The 21,810-nt window shown below is 38.3% G+C and overlaps 1 protein-coding gene across 2 annotated transcripts; it reads right to left on the bottom strand.

The window, feature by feature from the left end:
- Nucleotides 1-1,868: 1,868 nt before the first annotated feature.
- b4galt6 (UDP-Gal:betaGlcNAc beta 1,4- galactosyltransferase, polypeptide 6) lies at nt 1,869-19,828 on the bottom strand. 2 transcript variants are annotated; one of them, XM_046836533.1, is made up of 10 exons: nt 19,697-19,828; nt 18,211-18,382; nt 9,615-9,731; nt 9,373-9,486; nt 8,733-8,854; nt 6,307-6,423; nt 4,363-4,550; nt 3,389-3,511; nt 3,188-3,289; nt 1,869-2,873 (listed from the first exon to the last, which is right to left on the bottom strand). In XM_046836533.1, the coding sequence occupies exons 2-10, from the start codon at nt 18,323-18,325 to the stop codon at nt 2,726-2,728; spliced, it is 1,146 nt and encodes a 381-aa protein (XP_046692489.1). In that variant the 5' UTR covers nt 18,326-18,382; nt 19,697-19,828; the 3' UTR covers nt 1,869-2,725. The 2 variants fall into 2 exon arrangements, with proteins under 2 accessions (XP_046692489.1, XP_046692487.1); XM_046836531.1 differs by lacking the exon at nt 19,697-19,828 and having other exon boundaries at nt 18,211-18,969.
- Nucleotides 19,829-21,810: the final 1,982 nt, after the last annotated feature.

Below are 21,810 nucleotides of genomic sequence, written 5' to 3'. Positions count from 1 at the left end.
TATAAAGACACAGGCGGATGAGGGAAAGAGTGCGACATTTTAAATAAAAACATTAGGAGATGAAACAGATTTCAACCTACAGGCCATTTTATCATTTTAACTAAAATCGTCACTGGTTCAAAACCTCGACACAAATACTCTCAAATACATACGCCGAATTAGGAATACTGGGCTAAAACAGAAGGGCATGAACACCTCCTGAACTGGGAAACCTCTTTTTTTTTTTTTTTTTTAATACATTAACAATGCCATATTCATATTTTCCACAATTTGTACATTGCGAGCACCTTGGTTAAAGACGCTTTGCTTAGCACAGTTTGTCATTTTCAGTTTTACTGAAACTTCACCACATTTAAGTGTTAAACATGATGAACAAATAATCCTCATTCTCACATTGTTACAAAGTAATAAACCAAATACTGGCGCACACTGTCTGACCAGCATCCGTCACTGAACACAGTCCACGAGTCAGGAATCACTTATAATATGCTGTAATAAGAAACATCACCTCATGAATGAAAAACAGCTTAATAGGGAGCAAGTTTATCAGTTAAAATGAACATTGGCTCGTGCAGTGTTTCATCTTTACTTAGTTATAGAAGGTTTTTTTGGGCCAAACTAATCTTTTTTTTTACAAGCTAATAGCACTCAGACAGAATCCCCTAAAGGTAAGAAAACAATTTAAATGTCAAGACCTCGACGCTGGTGAGAACAGAAAGCTTAACAAGCATCGAGAGTGAAGGATTGGGTCTGGGGAGGAAAAGGAGGGGGTGCAGACAGGGCAGACAGGGGCACAGTGGGAATTTGGCACCTCTAAATCTCCTTTACTGTAGTACTCCCAGCCATGTCCTAAACCCAGTTCCATTAATATTCCTTCAGCTCGTTCTCTCCACTGGACAAAAGCATATTCAGAGAACCTCGAACAATTGCAGCTCGGCATGACTTCGATTTAAGAAGAGAAGAAATCGGTAAAGAGTGCACACATGCGTCGGCACACCGACGCCTTCACATAGCAATGGCGCACTGCCTGAACGGTTTGGAGGAACTGCAGAAGTCCGAGTGCACGGCATGAGGGAATTATCTCAGAGAACACCTCGGGATTAACGCTACGAGCATGTCAGTACTACAGGGGAAAGAAAAGCTGGTGCCAAAAATGACACTGTTGATATGCTCCGACTTAAGTAGATGGGAATACGTGCTTCTCCAAGTACACACACACACACACACACACACACACACACACACACACACACAGTGTACAAATAAAAAATAATTTTCTATAGGACTGATATAAATAAACAAACCAGATATAAAAAAAAAAAACCCATAAAAACGCACATAACCGATTATACACAAGCGTCATTTTACCGACAAAAGGTTGTATATACAAAGGTAATCGACATGTACAAAGAAAAGCACAACCCCTCAACAGCTCAAAACTTTAATAGCATAAAGTCTTCATTGCCCAAACTCTATTCTGATGCCATTCAAGAGTAACACCAACATCACTCTCTCATCCAGGCCCAGCTTATTTTATGACCAGAGTGCAACACCACACGGTATTTCATAACTTGAGGATCCCCCTCCCGCTCTCTCCTTCTCTCTCTTACACAAACATAGATGCACACAAACCCTCATTTTATAGTATTTTAGCATTTAGCAGCTGTGTACCCGACAATCCTTTAAGTGAACGACCAGCAATAAAATGTTCCCCTTCCCCCTCGCCTACGAGCTTCACTTCGCTTTCGTTGCTACAGTGCACAGAAGAAAAATAAACATACTAAATGATATACAACTAAAATAAAAAAATAAAAATCTGGCAAAAAAACTCTAATAATAATAATAATAATAATAAGGCATGCAACTCATGATATTGGTGTTTTGTTTTATTAGACCACATCCTTAATTTCGTTTGACTTCCGTCCCTAAATTTAAAGTGTCTGTTTCTGTGAGGAATGGTGGGGGGGTGGGGGAGACGAGAAGACACTTAGCTGCCAAAGTAAGAACATGTGCACTGGAATGATGCATGACATTACAGGATCAAGTGAGCGGTTGTGATCCCTCGTGCACTCACAGCTTGCGGGGAGAAAAGAAAACATGGACTCTTACATAACACACACACACACACCCCACTGGAGTGTTCGAAGAAAGGGAAAACAATAAATAAATAAGGAAGGCCGAAGGCCAACCCCCCCCCAAAAAAAGAAAAACAATCGTCATATGCCTTAAAATACAACTATGATACAAAAACGAGCCATAAAATATCTATTGGCGTTTAAATCGATGTAGAGTTGTAAAACTGAGCGATCTACATTGTTGGCATGGATGAGAAATGATAGAGTGATAACAGCCTATGAAAATCAGTTAAGGCTTCACAGTAAACATTTGAATTGTTGACACTGACACGCCCTGATTACTCCTCCTCCTTTTTTTTTCTTTTTTTTTTTTCCTAGCATGAGGTGATTTTGAGTAGCTGAAGCCGCATAAACGTAGAGACATGCATTGGGACGCGCACGCACACAGAAAACACGTAAGAATTCACGCGTGCGATGGTACACGCGCGCACAATCGTTTTAGCTTTCGGGCCTATTAACCTTTTGTCTGTTGATTTTGAAGGTTTTACGTGGTGGCCGTATGCGATGTTCGGGCCACGGTGTTCTCCACGATGCCGAGTCGGTCGTCTTCGGGTGCTGATGGCGGAGTGGAGACGACGAAGAGGCAGAGGTCAGTACTCTGCTATGGGGGCAAGCTCAGGGCTCAGGTTAACAGAGATGTTCTTATACAGACTACTTATAGAGATTTCTGGGGAATACTGGAGATTGTTCAGACCGTCCAAAAATTGCCGTTCTTTGGAATACCGTAGCAACTTGTACCTAAGAGGGAGAGTGGGGGGGATACAAATGAATAGTGCATTCTCAACAAATCACAGGATAACAAGTTAAAAGTAAAGGGCGTTGCACTTCTGCAATGGGTCACTGCACTGGAGGTTACACTTAAACATGGAAAGATACACATTGTTGGTTTAACCTCTACTCGACACAAGCAAGTGTAAAGCAAATACTAATACACAAATACCTCCATTTCTTCTATAGATTATTATATTATAACACCCCCACCCCCAAACACATACATTGTATGAAAAGACGGCACAAAAAAAAAAAAAAACAAAGGCAAAGTGCAAACTGACCTTCCTAGGAACTGCACTTCTCCTCGGTGGTGATGGGGAATTGATTTGTATTTGCCAATATCTCCTTCGGGTCTGGTCACATTCAAGCCAGCAAAGTGGACCCTGAGACATAACAGAAGGATGGACATTAAAAAAAAAAGAAACAAAAAAGAAGGATACGGTGTTTGTGCACAGTATCACTGTTTCGTTACATCTGCCCACCTGTTCCAGAGGTCATCATCCTCCCCTCCCCAGCCCCAGAATGCATTGGGAAACCCGTTGATCTTGCGGAACTGCTCTACTGTCAGTCCACTCACTCCTCCGAAGAACTCATTGTAGGGCAGACTGAATACACACACACACACACACACACACACACACACACACACACACACACACACACGACAATTATTGGACATATTCTTGAATACAAATATGGGGAATACATTTTCTTTTCCTTTAGGTATAAATGATATTTACTTCCTAATAGATGATATTTACTTCATGCTGTCAGTCTGTGCTTTAATATGGCAAAGGCAATGTTCAAACGCAAAACTAATTACACTAATTATATTCCAGACAAACTAATTTGTTCCACGTGTGCTAACATTTAGCAGAACAGCACTAAGGCATTTTACGGTTTCCATGACTTCCTGTGTTTACATACATTACATACATAACTCTTACTATATCTACTTCATGCGGTCAGTCTGTGCTTTAGTATGGCGAAGGCAATGCTCAAACGCGCAAAATAAACTAACAAACAAATACAAAATACTTGTTTGTATCATGTCTGACAAGTCAGTCATTCGACATTCTTTATTTTTCATATATAAATAAATATTTTTTTTATAATAACAACACCATGCACACTAACATGATGTTATGCTAATTATATGCACAGCTGTGATGAGTTTAAGGTTTAATTATAACTATCACAAGGCTACAGTGTAGGATTATTGTATGGGAAAATCAGTTGTGTGTAAGCCAAATGTACATTGCCTACACACACATATGTATATGTGTGTATATATATATATATATATATATATATATATATATATATATATATATATATATATATATATATATATATATATATAAAATTATAAACATATGAACCACATCAATGCATTGTTTACATGAAACAGTAATGACATCTAAAAGGTATGTACAGATCTCCGGAACCCACTTACATGTACATGTACTTGTCAAGTTTCGTGGCGAAGTGACGAGGCATCTGCCCGCAGCCATAATAGTTACGGTCATTCTCAGGAATATGATCCACATCGTGAAAAACCATGCAGTCCCAGTCCAGGTCTTTCATTGCCTCCTTGAAGCCCACGTTAAACAGCATGGCTCGGTTAAAAGGTTGTGTACCTGCCTGAAAAACAAATTTTATATTGAGACACCACAGTCAGCTGCTTCCACAACATGAAGAAACCATTCATTTTTTAAGTCTTTATCCGAGGAAATCACCACCATTTACTAGTTACATAAACTATGTATTGAATACAATATATATATATATATATATATATATATATATATATATATATATATATATATATATGATTGAACAGAATAAAATAAATAAATAAATAATGCTGCAACAACCAATCGATAAATTCGATAATAATCGATTATGAAATTTGCCGTCAACGAATGCCGATATTGATTAGTTGTGTTTGTGTGGGGTGGAAGTATCACAGTGATGCACAAACACGTGAAAAGAAGACGCACTGCTGTCACGGGTGAAGGTGAAACATCAGCACGGTAAGCAAAAACTGTAGAATCCTCATCATGTTTAAATGGTACAGTTTAATGAAGTGTTATTGAACTGTTCGATTGTTTGTTTGGTTGCGCAATCAGTTCGCTCGTATTATCGTGACGGATTCAATTAAACCGGTGCGAACAAACACTAAATCTAAAAGCAGCAAATAACAGCAGCAGTAAACGATTACATTTGTAGTCACCGTTGTGGTTTTCAGTGAATGATTATTCATTTGTAAAAAATAATATTTATAAATCTTTTTATTTTTATTATTAAGCCTGTTAGCTTGCTGTATTTCTCTGTTTCATTCTCTTTTTCATAGATATCTGGTTTTAAACGTGATTTACTGCATGTGTACTACGTTCAAATGCTTGCTTTCAATGTTTGTATATTTTATTATGTATATATCATTAAATGATTATGCAAAATTGTATTCATTATATATTCTAGATCAGTGTTCTTAACCTTGTTGGAGGTACTGACCCCCACCAGTTTCATATGCGCATCCACCGAACCCTTCTTAAGTGGGGCGTGTCATCACGAATCATATGAGTCGGGTGTGTGTCTTGACCTCCTTCGAACCCCTGAGACTGACTCACTGAACCCCTGGGGTTCGATCGAATCCAGGTTAAGAACCACTGTTCTAGATGTTTCTTAACAAATGAACAAAATGTCTGTGTATTTTTTTAACCAAAAAATTTCAAGTAAAACATTTAGTTAAACAATGTCTAGGTTTAAAAAAAGATTTTGGGGTGGGAAATGAAAAAAAAAAATAATAATAATCGTCCAATTAATCAATTATCAAAATAATTGTTATTTGCAGCCCTAAAAAAATTATAAATAACTAATGAATTGGTAACAACAGCATAACTCATTAACAAGCAAGTACTTGTAATAAATAAATTTAAAAAAGAGAGAAAATAGGTGCCATTCTTACTTCTGCTCTGCAAAAAGTACTGGGTAAAATACCTAACCCAGCAATTGAAAAGTAATGCCCAAACACACCACTGGAGGGCAGCCAAATACACGTTATTATGAAAAACGATCTTACAATATCAATCTTTTCGTTAATGGGCTGTGGATCATTGAACCTGCTTAGTTCCTCCAGAGGATTTTTCCGCAGACCAAAAATAGAAATTGTAAGTATTGCGGTGGAGTTTTAATGCACCATGTTGATGACTAACCCTCCTTTGGGCTGTTAGAAACCCCACAATCACGGATAACAAATTGTATTTCTGTGAATCTTGTTTTTACCTAAAAGTTGAGTCGAAAGGTTTGTGAGTTTGTGCTTGTCTAGGTAGAAACACCAAAGCAGAAAGTGCGTGTGTGTGTGTGTGTGTGTGTGCGTGTGTGTGTGTGTACATACCTGCTCAATTACATAAAAGGCAAACTGCAAGTGTTGCCTTTGCAGCATCGGAGCAAGATGCTGAAACAGAATGGGAAGATGTTCATGACGATTCCTAAACGGGATCAGAAAAGCCACCTGGGGTATAGACAGAGAAAAAGACAGTACTGTGTATCATTACCAATATAATTGCTCATTATCTGATCATGTAAGCCGTATAACCAGCTCAGTGTAAGAAAGGCAGAAAGGATTATCCAAAGTAAATTTTTTCCCTTTCGTTACAATGCTGTATCTATGTGCGCAAGAACAGACAATAATTATAAGGAAATACGCAATAACACATGCATAGGCTGTATGAATGAAATTAACAATGATATATTCCACACATTCTTATTCAAGGACATGCACTTTTGCATTAAAATCCCATATATAGTAAACATATTTCCCTTAAAAAAGACCAGACTACATGAATTATGTAAAGATGCCATCTCATCTATCAGCTTGCTGAAGTCTGAGTATCACTGTGCTGTTCTGTACAATAAATCAAATCTGTGTTGTATTGCAGTGAGTAAGTGAGCGAGTAAGTGAGTATACATCTTTTTTTTTCGGTTGAGAAATGCAGACCTGTCTCAAATTCTTATTTCTGAAATGTGCTTGTGCCAATGTGCCAGTAGAATGGACTAATGCGTGTACAGGAATCCTTCTTGAGAAAGAGATGAACAGTACACTGGACCCAGGCTGATAAGCCACACTTATCACTCGCAGGAAAAGTATCCTGCAATCATTAAACACAATCCCTGCGTAAAGCTGCGCATGCCCATCCCTTTAAGCAATACAAAAAACAGCCGAGATCACCCCAATTCATCTTTACATATGTCTTTTATGGGACTGTGCGTCTTTTATCGATCACCTGTCTGCACCTTGATGAAAGGCACCATAGTCAGCCATATTTTATACAACACGGAGAGAAAAGGGTGAACAGGAACTAATTAAACCCACAATTACACTTTTCTACCACAGGGGATCCTGACACGCAAATAAAAAAAATAATACATAACTTAAATACTATGTGAAGAACGAGAATGTGCACAATAGGGCAGAAAATACGGTAATATGTACGATATGTAATAAGTGCTAAACCACGAGATATTCATAATTATGCAACTAAGAATTTTGTTGAAGGGACGGGTTATTCAGCACTTCACTTCACATTTATTTAGCATCAGTTAAAGCCAAACCTTACGTTCGATCAGTATTTAAAAATCAATAACATTACTCTATATACGATGTTGGTTACAATGCATGTACGTATCCAGGCTGTCAAGAACAGTGTTTTCTGAAGCTAGCTCAGCCATTTAAAACTGTTATAGGTCAGCATCTTCAAATCACACAGCAGCACATCACATATAAGCACTCATTAACTTGTAGACATGTCCATTAACTTGGGACATTTACCATGAAATCATGTTGGTTCCTGAACCAGACAAACCCTGTTTGTTGGCCTCTTTCTCACCACCATCTCCTTGTCTACACATTATTCCAAAAACTTGTTAAGTTTGAAAACCACACCCGAAACACAAGCTATCTGAAACTAGACGCTTATGAAATTGCGGTCTTATGACAAACCACCAGTGAATAAGCCCTTTTGGAAAAGACAAAATCATCAAAATATAGAAGGAGTTAATTACTGCTACTTTTAAACACTTAAAATTACTTTTCAAACTTTAAATCAAATTTCGATTATTTCTTACATTTCTTAAACTTTGAAATAATGTCAGTTTATTCCTAGACCAGATAAAAATTGATATTTTAATTTCTATGCCCAGTGCAGTTATATGGCCAAATTTTTAATGTAGAAAAAAACATCACTGTCATAAGATCTTATTTTGATAAAATCCTGGGCATGGGTGTCGATAGTCCAGCACCAGGGCACAATGAGTTCCACAAACAGATATTAACTGGGATGTGGTTTCTCTGTATGATAAGACACTGAGCACTAATAGTAAAAAAAAAATTTATAATAAATAAAAAAATAATAATAATTAAAAAGGAGGGGGGTTACATTTCAGATTTTTGTTTGTCTAAATACTTTTGATTAAATTACTTATTTACATCATTATTTCTGTAACTTCTACACTTTGAATGGATTTGGATGTAAATCTGATTATTAAGATGAATATTTTTTTCTTTTCTTTTTTTTCCATTCAAGTTTTTGGGCAGCCAAAATGTTCCTGTGGTCAAATCTCAAATTTGGACAGCTCTTTTCAACACACTACTAAGTCACAACTTAGATTAGTCTGTCTGATTAGCATAACAATACTTTATACAAATGAATCAGAATAATAGAGATTATTGTTGTCTTATTTGTATTTCACGGTCATCACGTTTGACCAGGTGTAGCGAAGGGATGGACGTTTTTTATGGTCAAATGGACGAAGTGACTGTACCTTCCACCGTGGTTGACAGTCTTCGGGCTTCCAGTGTCCCCCATACTGAATACCCAGCTGTCGAAGATGCAGTTCAACCGCTTCAAAAGAAAGCTCGGTCATATTTACTTCCATAGGACCCTCTGCAGAAACACAACACATCAGCACACATTAATCATCCATCAGTGGTTTCTATGCAGCTGCACAAGAAAATACATGCTGAAATCGAAGTGCGGCAGAGGGGGCCATGGTCCAGCACTAGTGTGCGTTAAGGATGGAGCCGGAGAAAGCGAGTGGTAAGGATGGTTTTGTTCATAAATGTTCGCAGCTGCACTGACAGGGGGAGAGGATGAAGAACTTAAATAACAAATAATTTATAATTCAATATATAAATAATTTATAATTAAAGAACTTGAAGATAAATTGCGGGAATTTCAAACATGATTGTATAACTGAACATGCAGTAGGCTAAAGACTGAAAATACAACTCCCTTAATGGAGAAATTTCCCATGTTGTGTAATGAACCACCACTTCAAACATACTCAAGTACAGAGCGCTTTACTTCCTATTTAATCTAAACTATTAGGAAACTAAAGGGCATCTTCGAGCAGAGAGGGTAATCTCACCCACACATTTGGCTGGTGGATTGCAAAAACTTACTCATAGAAGGTAAACGCTCGGGGCAGGGCAGGTTCTGGGCATAGGTGAAATTCTCCGGGAGGTATGTAGTCGGTTGAGCAAAGTATTCGCTGGAGTTGTTCCCTTCTGGATAATCTGCAATCATGAACATGCCAAAAAATATCACTTCAGAATCATATTAAGAATAAAATTAAACATAATGGTTCACATACAAATGGGGAAGATGTGTTTGTGTGTGTGTGTGCGTGCGTATTTTCTCTCACCTGTGCCATTCAGAGTGCTGTTCTTATTGGTGTATGATCTGATTATCTGGCCAATTGTCCGCACGTTATCACGTAACATTATACCCTGAGCCTGCACCATGAAGAAGTACGTGTTGGCTGGAAGGTTGAGGGAAGAGAGAGGAAAGAAGGAACAAAAGCAACATAATGTAATTCTCCATAAAAACTAATAAGGTTAGACAAAGTATTGTAGTTAAATGACTTTTTGCTAGCAAGGAAATCCATGTGAACCCAAAAAGAACCAAATTGCCTCAACACAATCTGCTCCTGAGGAAGGAACTACTGTATTTCACATAACCAGCAACATCCTGATCAGGCTACCTGTGCTACTTTTAATTAAACTGCGTAGCTACTGCTTCTTTAATCTGCTTAGCAAAATCAAAAAATCCACTGACCAGAGATCACGTTCATATTTTTCCCCCTTTCATTAGTTTAGAGAGGGTAAATTCAGGCGATTGTGTGAATGGTGTGAACAAAGCTTGCTTTAGGACCACTGTTCTCCGTGTTTCTGGCTGGGCTTGGATGAATGTGCTGATCTATGCCAGCACTAGCACATATAAACCATTAATGACCAGCGTATGAGCGATGTATTACCTAACTAACAAACAGGATACAGTAGAAATTATAACACCTCCTTTTGGGTTAACAGCATGTACATTGGCTTGCATACAGTTCCATTACATGTTTGAATGAATTCTAGTAAGATCTTGAATTTGTAATTCTGTCTGACTGAACTTCAAGGTTATCTTACCAGACACCACTGAGAGAAGTAAAGCCAGGTAAATGACCAGACAGAGCCATGACTGAAAATATTTATGGCATATCTAAATGATGCTTCACAGCATTCAAGACACCTCAGCTGCAGATAAGTACATTATTAAAGTAATGCATATCTACACCTGACTATCACACTGTTATTGCTTAAAACCCTCCCCCCTTCTGGGAAGGATTTTGGAGCACGTCTGTGGGGATCACTCGGCTGCAAGAGCATTGGTGAAATCAGACACTGATGATGGGTGAGAAGGTCTGGGGGCTCAGTTACAGTTTTATCCCAAAGGTGTTCGATAGGGTTAAGGTTGGAACGCGGACATCTCGAAGTGGCGGTGTCATGATAAAGAAGGTCTGAGGGTCTCAATGCTATAAGTTACGAAGAGATCCTAGACAATTGTGCACTTCTTTATTATGAAACTGAAAACTCTTTAATAAAGGTTTAAAAGAAATGACGACAGCTCTATTAGAGTGCAGCTACCCTGCTAATGTATTGATAGATGCACCTCAAATTAAACCACCCACAACGAGGAGGGGACGGGGACGCTTTACTCTTGCTGCCCCGCTGCATCCCTTATCTAAACAGTCAGCCAACATGAAAACTAATCAGAGCTTCCAGATGCTTAGCAGGATCATAATCACTGGCAATCAATTCAAACCTTACAGTCCACTTCCAATAAAAGGAATTCCCTGAAATGCTACTAGTCTCTCCCTAAAAAAGCAATGTGGGAGGAAGAAGCAAATGGAAAGTCAAGACGTCCATTCGGGCAGGTTATATTATTGCACAGTACTGTGTGTCTCATGTGTGAGTCAAGCAAAAAGGAGTCAAAGGTTACTCTAAGTTTTGACTCAGCAACACAAAGTTACTTGATGAAAAATATGCTTACACCTCATAGAGCTCTGCTATGCTTAACTGCATCATCTAAAATGTTAGACAATGAAAGCTGTTCGAACTGTGATAGCACTCATCCAGGAAGGTGGGGCGAGTATGCTATTTATGCCTAGGCAAATATGAATTGCTGTTTCCTGCTAGTAATGTTTAGTATACAAAACCAGCAACATCAGCAATTTCGTGTAGCTGGATTTATTTAAAAAAAAAAAAAAAAAAAAAAAAAAAAGGCCACCCTTATATTTAGCTTCCTATAAATCAACACTTCTTTTTAATGGATTTTAATCTATTCACATTGTTAATAACCAGTACACCAGAAAATAACCTCAGCACGTCAATAATAATCCCGTGCAATGTCGAACTAGTGTCGAATGTGCATTTACACAAGCTGCTCATGCAATTTTCCTTACGGTCAAACGAGTGTCAGCAGTGCAATGTGCAACGCCCTGCAAATACAATTCAACAGCTTCAGTGAATCCTCGCATCAAAAACAAGAATGAGACCAAAAACTGATCAAGGATTTTGACCGTGGCACAGAAGTTGGTGCCGGGCGTGCTGACATGCACATTTAAAAAAAAAAAATCAATAAATGAAGGAAAAAGGCACACAGCAGTCTACAGAGTTTACATGTATGGTATGTGACAGAGGCATCTAATCCAGAGTGCATTACAGAAATGCTCTGCAGTCTTGAGTTTGCACAGAAGCTAGCATTGCTGATATCTGTTGTTTGAGAAAATATGGTCAGACTGGTTAAAACTGACAAGAATCAGTTGACTTCTACTAGAATTCTACACTGGTACCAATCCTGGCATCCAATAACAGGAATTTGAGGCTACAGTGGCACATAAGCTCACTAGATAGCTGAATACTGGAAAAGCATCACCTGGTCTGTTTCTGTCTAGTTTTGGTGAGCCTGTGCTCACTGCGGCCAACTGAAACGCCATCTGTATCTACATGATTACATATCAGAAGAACAGCCATATGACTGGTGGACTGGATAACTGCATGTAAGTGCAGCTGCTCCTTTTAAATGGCAAAAATTAAAAAATAAAAAAATTAAAAAAAAAGGTCACCCACAGAAAAACCTTATTCTTATTTATCAGCCAATAGACATATAAAGTAGATGTATAAAGAGAGGAGAATTTCATTTTCACAGCTGAAATAGCCAAGCACAAAAAAAGATTGTATAAACTAAAACCTGGAAGTTGCTCTTGATGGACAAAGTGACAAATCCTTGGAAAAGGAAGTTCGAAGATCATGAAAATGTAATAACTGACATAACTGTCAAACACAATGTGCAGATAACAGTTTTGCACAAACTAAACTTATTTTATCATCATGCTTTTTTGCAGTTCAGATTGAATCTTTAATCTTTTTCAGAAGCTTGGTGGTTGCACAATGACTTCCTGCAAGACACCACAGAGCTCGAACTGGCATTCGAGGAAATATCCAACCTTTTTCTTTTCTTTTTTTTTTTGCAGACAATGCTAACAATAGTAGTTTTATTTCAGGGAAAGGAATTCCCAAAATAAAATAAGATCCTGTTTTGGTTACAGTTTTCATGATGTTTGCTGGTGTTGGTTAAACAATATCACATGCCCTTGTTTTGTTGTTATCTTCTTTAACGATTATTGTGCGAGTGGAGGGCGGACGGCGGAGGAAGGCGTGCCGGACCGTGAGTGTGTGGGTGAAAATGAAAGAAAATAAAGACAGCTCTGTGAACTTTTGCCTGCCATTTCTTCCGGCGCAGAACCAGCGAGTGTGTTACAATGATATACAAAAGAACACAATACGTACAGATCACATGCACATCATAATTGAAATAAAAAGGTTTGGAATTTCAAATGAATTCACTGAATGACAAATTTCCAAAAGCATGCTTTAACAAATAGATCTGACTCTTGGCAAAGTCACATATACATTATATATGGACAAAAGTTGAGTCACCTGACTTTCCCAGCCATATGTGGTTCTTCCCGAAACTGTTACCACAGAACTGAGGCACAGAACTTTGGGAGTGGTACCACTAAGTTCTCCCTTCACTTGAACAACGAGATCCAAATAATCCAGCTCCATGAAGATATGGTTCACATGATTCAATTCTCCACAACCTCATCATATGGGGCTAAAATGTGGAATGGGATGTTAAAAAAAAAAATTACAAAATGCGAATCTTATGGTCTTACGTTGACAAACTTTTGTCCATATAGTGTATTTATTATGAGTGAGAAAACATGCAGGTGTGAAAAGTTTTGCTCTGCAGTTTGCCACTTCAGCTCACGTTCATACAAAAACGAATGTGGTTCATAATGCGAGGCAAATCATTTAATGACAAGGTGCGGAAAACTGTTCCGTGCCAACTTATAAACACAAAGGGATTAGAAAAATGTGAGATAAATGCAATGACGTTGCAAACCATCAACTACAAACAGGTTTGGAATTAGAACGGGGACGTAAGAATCGCACTGTCTGCGAAAACACTAGCCATTAAATCGGATCTACAAATTATCCTCAGTCTATTGTCGGGCTGAAACAGGCCTGTGTGTAGCACAATACATGGAAACAATAAAGCCAAAGCTGTGTACCTCAGCAACCAAGTTAATCTCATGCACTAATGCCTGAGCATAACACTGCTAGAGTAAACACTGATGACACTTGTTTTTTTTTCCCCTAGCATAGACGAACTGAACCAATGGTAAGAAACTTATAGCCAAAAGTATGCAGACACCCATCCCTCACACCTACATCTGCTCCTTCCTAAAACTGTTGCCAAAAAGTAGTGCTAAACAATTGTGCATAATGTCTTTGTATGCTGTATCTTCACTAGAAGTAAGATGTACAAAACATGACTTTTTCAAGATTGAAGAACTTAAGCACTCAAGTGTCCTGCACAGATTCCAATCCTACTGAACTACTCTTTGGGACGAATTCGATCACCTATTGCTGGTCACCTAACATCAGTACCTGATCTCAATAAAGCTCTTGCAGCTGAATGATCACAAATCAAAATAAATAAATAAATACAAATTTTTTAAAAAATTATAAATACACACACACACACACACACACACACACACATACATACATACAGGTAGTCATCGACTTACGACCACGATTGGTTCCCGACAGACCGGTCGTTACACGATTTGGTCATAAGTAGAGTAGGCTATATGTACAGTACTGTGAAATGATTTTATAAAAAACTTTGAGTAGTATTTTATCATCATTTTCTTTCATTATTGTTATACTGTATATATCATTTTCTTTGTTAATTTTATGCCATTTGTATCATCTCTACACCATTTTGTTTCTTGCTGTCGTGGTTGTAAAGTCGAATGGTCGTAAGTTGCATCGGTCATAAGTCGACGACTACCTGTGTAATATATATATATATATATATATATATATATATATATATATATATATATATATATATATATATATATATATATATATATATATATATATATATATATATATATCTTTGACGGTCCCGTGTTGACAAATGTTTGCCCATGTATTTGTTTATGTCATTTGTTTATCTTTTGCCTTCTGTGTCCTTTTAAGAAAAAAAAATGTCCTGGACTTTCTGAGCATATTCAGTAATATTCTCTCAACAAAAGCATTATATTTGCACTTGTTAAAACTGTGGCTTGCACATATAGCTGACTATTGATACTTGTGAAAACATCTGTGCTAGTGGTGTGGGTGTGGCTTTCCCACAGACTCTTAACTAGACAAGGTTACTTTTCATTTTTTGCATTTCGCCTTAACGTCGTCACACTGTGCGAAATATGAAGTATTTTGTTTAGGTCACCTTGTTTGTATTCAATAGTAAGAAAGTAGCACGTGTTGTGTGTCATTATGTTGTGTTCTGCCAGCTCAGCTGTTTTTATCATATAAGAGCGGGTTGGTATCCTTTCAGTACGACTGGCTCTGGTCTCTAATTTGTCTCGATTTTTCACTAACAGAAAAACAGATTTTTCTGGTAACTGCAGTATATATAATTCAAGCCAACATCAAGTCAACAGTGGGTGTGAGATCACAACTCACAGCGACACACAGTCTACTGAGGAGGCCAAACCCCCGAGCGGTGCTGCAGCAACCAACACTGAGACACACACACACACACACACACACACTCTTTCAAACACAATCTCACCACCAAGTTCCACTTAAGCCCCGCCCCAGGCTTTATGATTCTCTGCGGTTAATTGTGTTGCTCTGAATTATAAAATAAAATAAAATAAAACAAGATTATTTTTAAAACATCCCGAGGTTGCGTCAGCTCCAGATGTGTCCCACCTCGTGAAGATTTTGGACCTTCAAAAAGTACATTCCGACCCCACATTCTGATGTACCAGCGCCATTTCGATTCCACTTCATGTAGAGTTTGGACATTGGACCTCTGAGTGTTTAAAGGCTCTGGCATGGAGGAGTTGGTGTTGGATCTATGATGATCTCAAATGCTGAGCTATTTTATGAGTTGCTCAGTAGCTCCTGGTTCCACAACGTCAACTGACTGTTTAAGACTGTAGAAAGTACATTATTCATAATCACACTCTCCGATGGTCATGGTTCTCTCGCTCTGGTGTGTTGTATTGTTTTAAGATTTATAAATCACATCCATAATATCACCCAAATGAGGATGGGTTCCCCTTTTAAATCTGGTTCCTCTCAAGGTTTTTTCCTCATTCATCTATAGTTTTTCATTGCCACAGTCACCCCAGGCTGCTCATCAGGGATAAATACACATCATTCAATTTAATTCTTAAGTTCTGTAAAGCTGCTTTGAGACAATGTCCATTGTGAAAAGCGCTATAGGAAATAAACTTGTACTTGAACATCTGCCGCGTTTAAATGCATGCTAAAATTGGAGTCTATAAATAACACACTCTACACGATATAATTAACCTCATTAGTGTATAAATGTCAGCACGTTTGAAGGGCGGTGGTTCCAAATGTCCTTTTGCGGGTGCTGATTTTGCCATGCACCTTCACAGATACACAATTTGAGAAGATCACGTTCTTCTCGGAGGCTAATCAAACAAAATGATTTTAATCAGGAGTCAAAAGTACAAGAGAAAGTACAAAACAGAGCCCGAATTCATCCAGGATCAATAATGTGTCTGTTTGCCACATCTAACAGGAAACACTGTAACGAGTGGGACTTTGAATGTCATCAAGGATAACATGCGTGCAGAAATATGGTTTGCATAGGCTGAACTGCTTTTTTGTCTTCAATCCAAAACCAGTTCGGAAAGACCAGATGGCTGCACCCATGGAAACCAAAAAACTATTTTTATCAAACCCCAATGAATTCAATTGAAATGGTGACTGCAGGTTAGTTACAGGTGCTCCATTGTGATTTGATTTCAATCCAGATCGCTCATGTCTCGGTTCATCTCCGTCCTCCTCTGAGAAAATTACAGGCCAAAAATTACCTACTGTTTTTCTCCAAACTCAGCAGTCGAATGACAAATTCAACCGCGTCTGATATCCATGACGTGATTGTCTGTGCAGATGTGCGATTACTGTTCTATTGCATTTTACAAATTGATGCCGGAACCTCGTTTTTTTTTTTTCCCCTAAAAGAAATAAGATCCGGTATCTCTTCTCTACGCTACTGCCGTTAGTGCGATCATATGACAACGAGATGAAAAGACCCACGTTTTTGTATAAAAAAAGTAATAATACAATAACTCATCCTTCCTGTGCTCGTTCCATTGTGATTTTTTTTGTCACGCAGGAGACGGCTGAAAAGTAATTATTGCGTACACACGTCCCACTACATATTTTACAAAGGTGGTGAATAAGGGAAAGAGCTGCATGCACATTTTTTTGCATTGGTGCAGCACACTAGTAAATAACATCTCTACATTCATTTAAACAATATTTTTACTCTGTATATATTATTATTTTAATGTCTGTTTTACTATTTTGTTTACATTATGTCTGTACTTTCTCCTGCACTGGAAGCTCCTGACGCCAAGTCAAATTCCTTGTGTGTGTGTGTGTGTAAGCATACTTGGTGGTAAAGTTATTCCTGATTATGTTTAATTGCCGCTTGGTGTGAATGTGAATGTGTGTGTGTGTGTGTGTGTGTGTGTGTGTGTGTGTGTACGCATACATGACAGACTAACGGTCTAGCATTACATCCAGGAGGGATTCCTGGGACAGGCTGCAGATCCATGACAACCCTGACTCTACAATAAAGAAATGACTGAATAAATAGATGGATGGATGGATGGATGGATGGATGGTTGAATGAATGAATGAAATAATGGAACCTGTGTTGTCTTTTGGAACAGTGTCCTTAATATCTGATCTTATTCACTTTAGATCACCTGATAAGAAGGTACCTAGGTGAGGCTGCACTAAACTGATGCTTGTATGGTCCTCGTCTATATTTACAAGTCCACCAGCCTTTCGTAGACTTTGAATCAGTATGTTTCCCTCCAGCGTCCATCGGTTGCTAAGCATCCCCCCCTAACTAGCTAAACAGCCTAGCATAACTAGCCGACTAGCTCATAACCATGCCGAACAGGTTAAGGTTAGCAAATCAAAAGAATAGCTAGCTTGTTAGTAGCTTCCCTTGCTGATCAACCATCCAAAACATTTACTACGCCTCTGATTGAACGCGGTTACAGATCCTCCACTAGCGTGCTAGAACCACAAATATCATATACTTCATTTCTACGATATGAAAAACACCGAACTCAAACAAAACCTAGCCTGCTAATATAAATACAACTCGATTAGCTGCCTATTAGCTCCCCTAACTAGCCTGCTAATTAGTAGTAACTTAGCCTGACACTACAAGTAGCTTAGTTATGTAGCCATGACCACCGGGTCGCTTCATTTTCCAAAGAACACACGACAAAAGAAAAAAATAAATAAAAATACCAAAAAAATACTCACCTATTCCAGGGGCCGCGTAAATGAAGTATAGGCAGGTCGTGGACATGGAGAAGAAGAAAATGAAGGCCAAGAAGGAGCGGTTGGAAAGCCGCAGCAGCCGTTTCGCATTCGGCATTCTGGCTCTTGCTCAGGGAAGCGTCTCCTAGCTATCCGTCAGGTCCATAAAATATACCTAAAAATATATATTTATATAAAGCTTCTTTCCTTTACTATAGCTAATATATATATATTTAAGGTTAGAAATCAAAGCAGTAGTAAAGTCCGCATCGCTGTGGCCTGGTTTGGAAGGGGGGCCCCGGCACGGAGGGGATGCAGCTAAGCTAAAGCGCCAAAGAAACAGGGGCGAGGAGGAGAAATTTCCAGATTGACCCCAAAAAACCAGAGCAAACCAGATGTTAAATCAGTGCCCAGACAATCCGCAAAGCCTGTACGCGTGCCATGGTGTGGCCGTGGAGTCGAAAAACGAGGAGAAAAAAGCTGAAATCAGACCCGCACCTGCCAATGCACCATGTTTTCATTTGAGGTGGGGAAGGTGGAGGAAATGAGATGACGCTGAGAAAACTTCTCCACCTTCTCCTCCACCACCTTCTCCACCTCAAACCCGCTACCCCCTAAACCCAAACACTGAAATAACGTCCACTGAAATGTTCCCGACACGAAACCCGAATCGAGATCAGCACGGAAAAGGGTTCAAACACGGAATGAAACAAGAAGGCGTCGTCTCCGCTACTGCTGCAGTACATCCGAAAAGTCTGAATGACCGCTAGGGATTGGACGATACCACGTTGCTTTACTTCCGATCCGATACCAAGCGGTTTCACAATCGCCATTGGCCGCCGATATCGATACCGATACTTTTGTTTTACACAGGCGCACACACACCTATATATTTTATATATATATATATATATATATATATATATATATATATATATATATATATATATATATATACTTTTGACAGTAACTAATACTGTAACGGTTACTTTTTAAATAAAGTGTTACCGTTACCGTATGGTGCGTTACCCGTTACTTTTTTAAATGAATGTATTTGGGCTGAAGTGTAGACTACAGTCTAACCTGTTTACAGCAGCAACGCATTGTAGGATTGGTGGATGAACCACTGTAAACACGAAGACGCGCTGTGGGCGTGGCTCCGTTTACAGCGGTACCTCGACATACGAGTTTAATTCGTAATTTTGCTCGTATTTCAAAGCAAATTTCCCAATTGAAATTGCCATTAATCCGTTCCAGCCCCCAAAATGCCACCCCAGTTGTTTTTGTTACGTGTTTTTAAATAAGAAAAATGTATTTATAAATGACAAATATTGTATAAAAACATAAAAGAGAATGTAAAGAAATAAACTGGTTAAGCGTAGTACATATCATTGAAGTACTACGGCTGTACTGCCTCGCCACCTTGCTCATGTTTTCCTATGATTTCACGCTTTAATTCAATAGACATCATCTTCTTCTAAACACTGACCTTTCCACTCACTTTCTTCGGACCCAAGTGGTTATAAAAAGAAATGTGATAAAGTACTGTAAATGTACAAAAAGCACAAAACGCGAGCACAACTTATCAAAGATGTTTCGACTGTGAGGCAAACGAGTACACTGACTGAGGCCGGTGTTGCTGAATCATCGCGAGATTCGTCACAGTCACGTTTTAGTGCGCGCGCACATTCAAACCTTTGATCGTGTGCGTGTGCATCGAGACGAATCAGCAACACTGACTGAGGCGTCTTGAGCTCGTATCTCAAATTTTTGCATACATACATGCATACAGTGGTGTGAAAAAGTGTTTGCCCCCTTCCTGATTTAAAATTTTTTTTTGCATGTTTGTCACACTTTAAACAGAATCAGGTTTATTGGCCAAGTGTGTTGACACACACAAGGAATTTGGTTCCAGCTGTTTGTGACTCTCAAAAGTACAGACATAAATAAAAACTATACATGACAAAACAGACAAGACAAGACAAAAACAGACTATACAAGACAACACAATGTGAGACAGTATAGACAGTGTGGGTAATAAATAGGAATAATGTTTCAGATGATCAAAATAATTGTAATATTAGTAAAAGATAACACAAGTGAACACACCATGCAGTTTTTAAATGAAGGTTTTTATTATTGAGGGAAAATAAAATCCAAAACTACATCGCCCTGTGTGAAAAAGTGTTTGCCCCCTTAACCTAATAACTGGTTGGGCCACTCTTAGCAGCAACAACTGCAATCAGGCGTTTGTGATAACTTGCAGTGTGTCTGTTACAGCGCTGTGGAGGAATTTTGCTCCACTCATCTATGCAGAATTGTTGTAATTCAGCCATTGAAGGGTTTTCGTGCATGAACCGCCTTTTTAAGGTCATGCATCAGCATCTTAATAGGATTCAAGTCAGGACTAAACTAATGTTAATGAAAACGTTAATGGATTGAGGCAAGAAACACTTCCAATTATTTAACGGGCAAATCAGCTAAATTTCAGGTTGAATTTTCCTGATTTGTGCATGTATTGATATGCACAACAGGCCTGTGTAAACTATTAGATAAAAACCAGATAGGACCAATACTTCTCAATCCTTTTGATACAATGCTAGTATGGGAAATATCAATACTTTAAGATTGATCTGCTAATTCTTAATACATAATTATTTAATGTGATCCTTGTTGCAGTGGAACAGAGGGTTTGAATGCTTCATCTGAGCCCCGTGTGTGGACACAAATAAACAAGAAGGTGGATGTAATACAATGATGGCTGACGTGTCTTTTTTTAAATCTAAATCATATCATAGATCAATTCATTATGTGTTATTTGTTTTAAATAAAAGTAAAGATCCTCGAGTTCTAGTCAGTATCAGCCTTCCACTGCTCCAATCCAAGCGTCAAGTTATGATTTGTTTCTCGGAACACTTTATTTTCAAGCAAGTTAGGTTCTGGTTTCAGATAGAATGCATGAACAGATCACACAAACTGACATGATGCTTCTACACTCTGCTGTGTATGCTTTGTAAAGGAACAAGCACATTTAAAATTTTTCACTCTTGAACCAGTTTCTTCTTTGACTGATCAACTCAACTGCTTTAAAAAAAATCTCCATTGAATGCCGTGATCTCAAGATATATGATTGTTTATCAGAATGTTGACTTGTTTGTATGATGAACATGGCGAAAGCACAGCAAAGAAGAAATAGCTCCTACTCACGTTAAATAAATATTAGACTCGCTTGTTTAAAAAAAGTAAATCAATCTTTTATTGTTAGAAACAAATGTGTTGATGCTTTCCAAACGTTCTGCCCTTTCCCACTCCACAGAACAGAGGGAGAAATTTCACAATTTACTACAGCAATACTTGAGGGATTTTGCCTGTAAAAACCAATAAATTATTTACTGAAACTGTGAAAGGTCTAACAGTCAATAATTGTTTATTACTTATTAGTGAAAATAATGTGGAAAATTATTTTGATTTAATTCCCCACCACCACACAACCTCATAAAACATTATCTGGTTTTCTTGATATACTGCACATCTATATGTACTCTTTCTACATCATCATTCTTCTTTAAAAAGTGTAATTCCAATACTCAAGAACGCAAGAAG

Source organism: Silurus meridionalis, chromosome 23 (genome assembly GCF_014805685.1).
Source record: "Silurus meridionalis isolate SWU-2019-XX chromosome 23, ASM1480568v1, whole genome shotgun sequence".
NCBI classification, from domain to species: Eukaryota; Metazoa; Chordata; class Actinopteri; order Siluriformes; family Siluridae; genus Silurus; species Silurus meridionalis.
This window is presented reverse-complemented; position numbering and strand designations above follow the sequence as displayed.

What these genes read in the sequence shown, in the direction of transcription:
- b4galt6 (XM_046836533.1), bottom strand. Translation starts at nt 18,325, where the DNA reads ATGCCGAATGCGAAACGGCTGCTGCGGCTTTCCAACCGCTCCTTCTTG. An exon ending in ACTGTCAACCACGGTGGAAG is followed by an intron (nt 6,424 to 8,732) that starts GTACAGTCACTT and finishes TCTATACCCCAG; the next exon opens with GTGGCTTTTCTGATCCCGTT. An exon ending in GATGATGACCTCTGGAACAG is followed by an intron (nt 3,290 to 3,388) that starts GTGGGCAGATGT and finishes GTTATGTCTCAG; the next exon opens with GGTCCACTTTGCTGGCTTGA.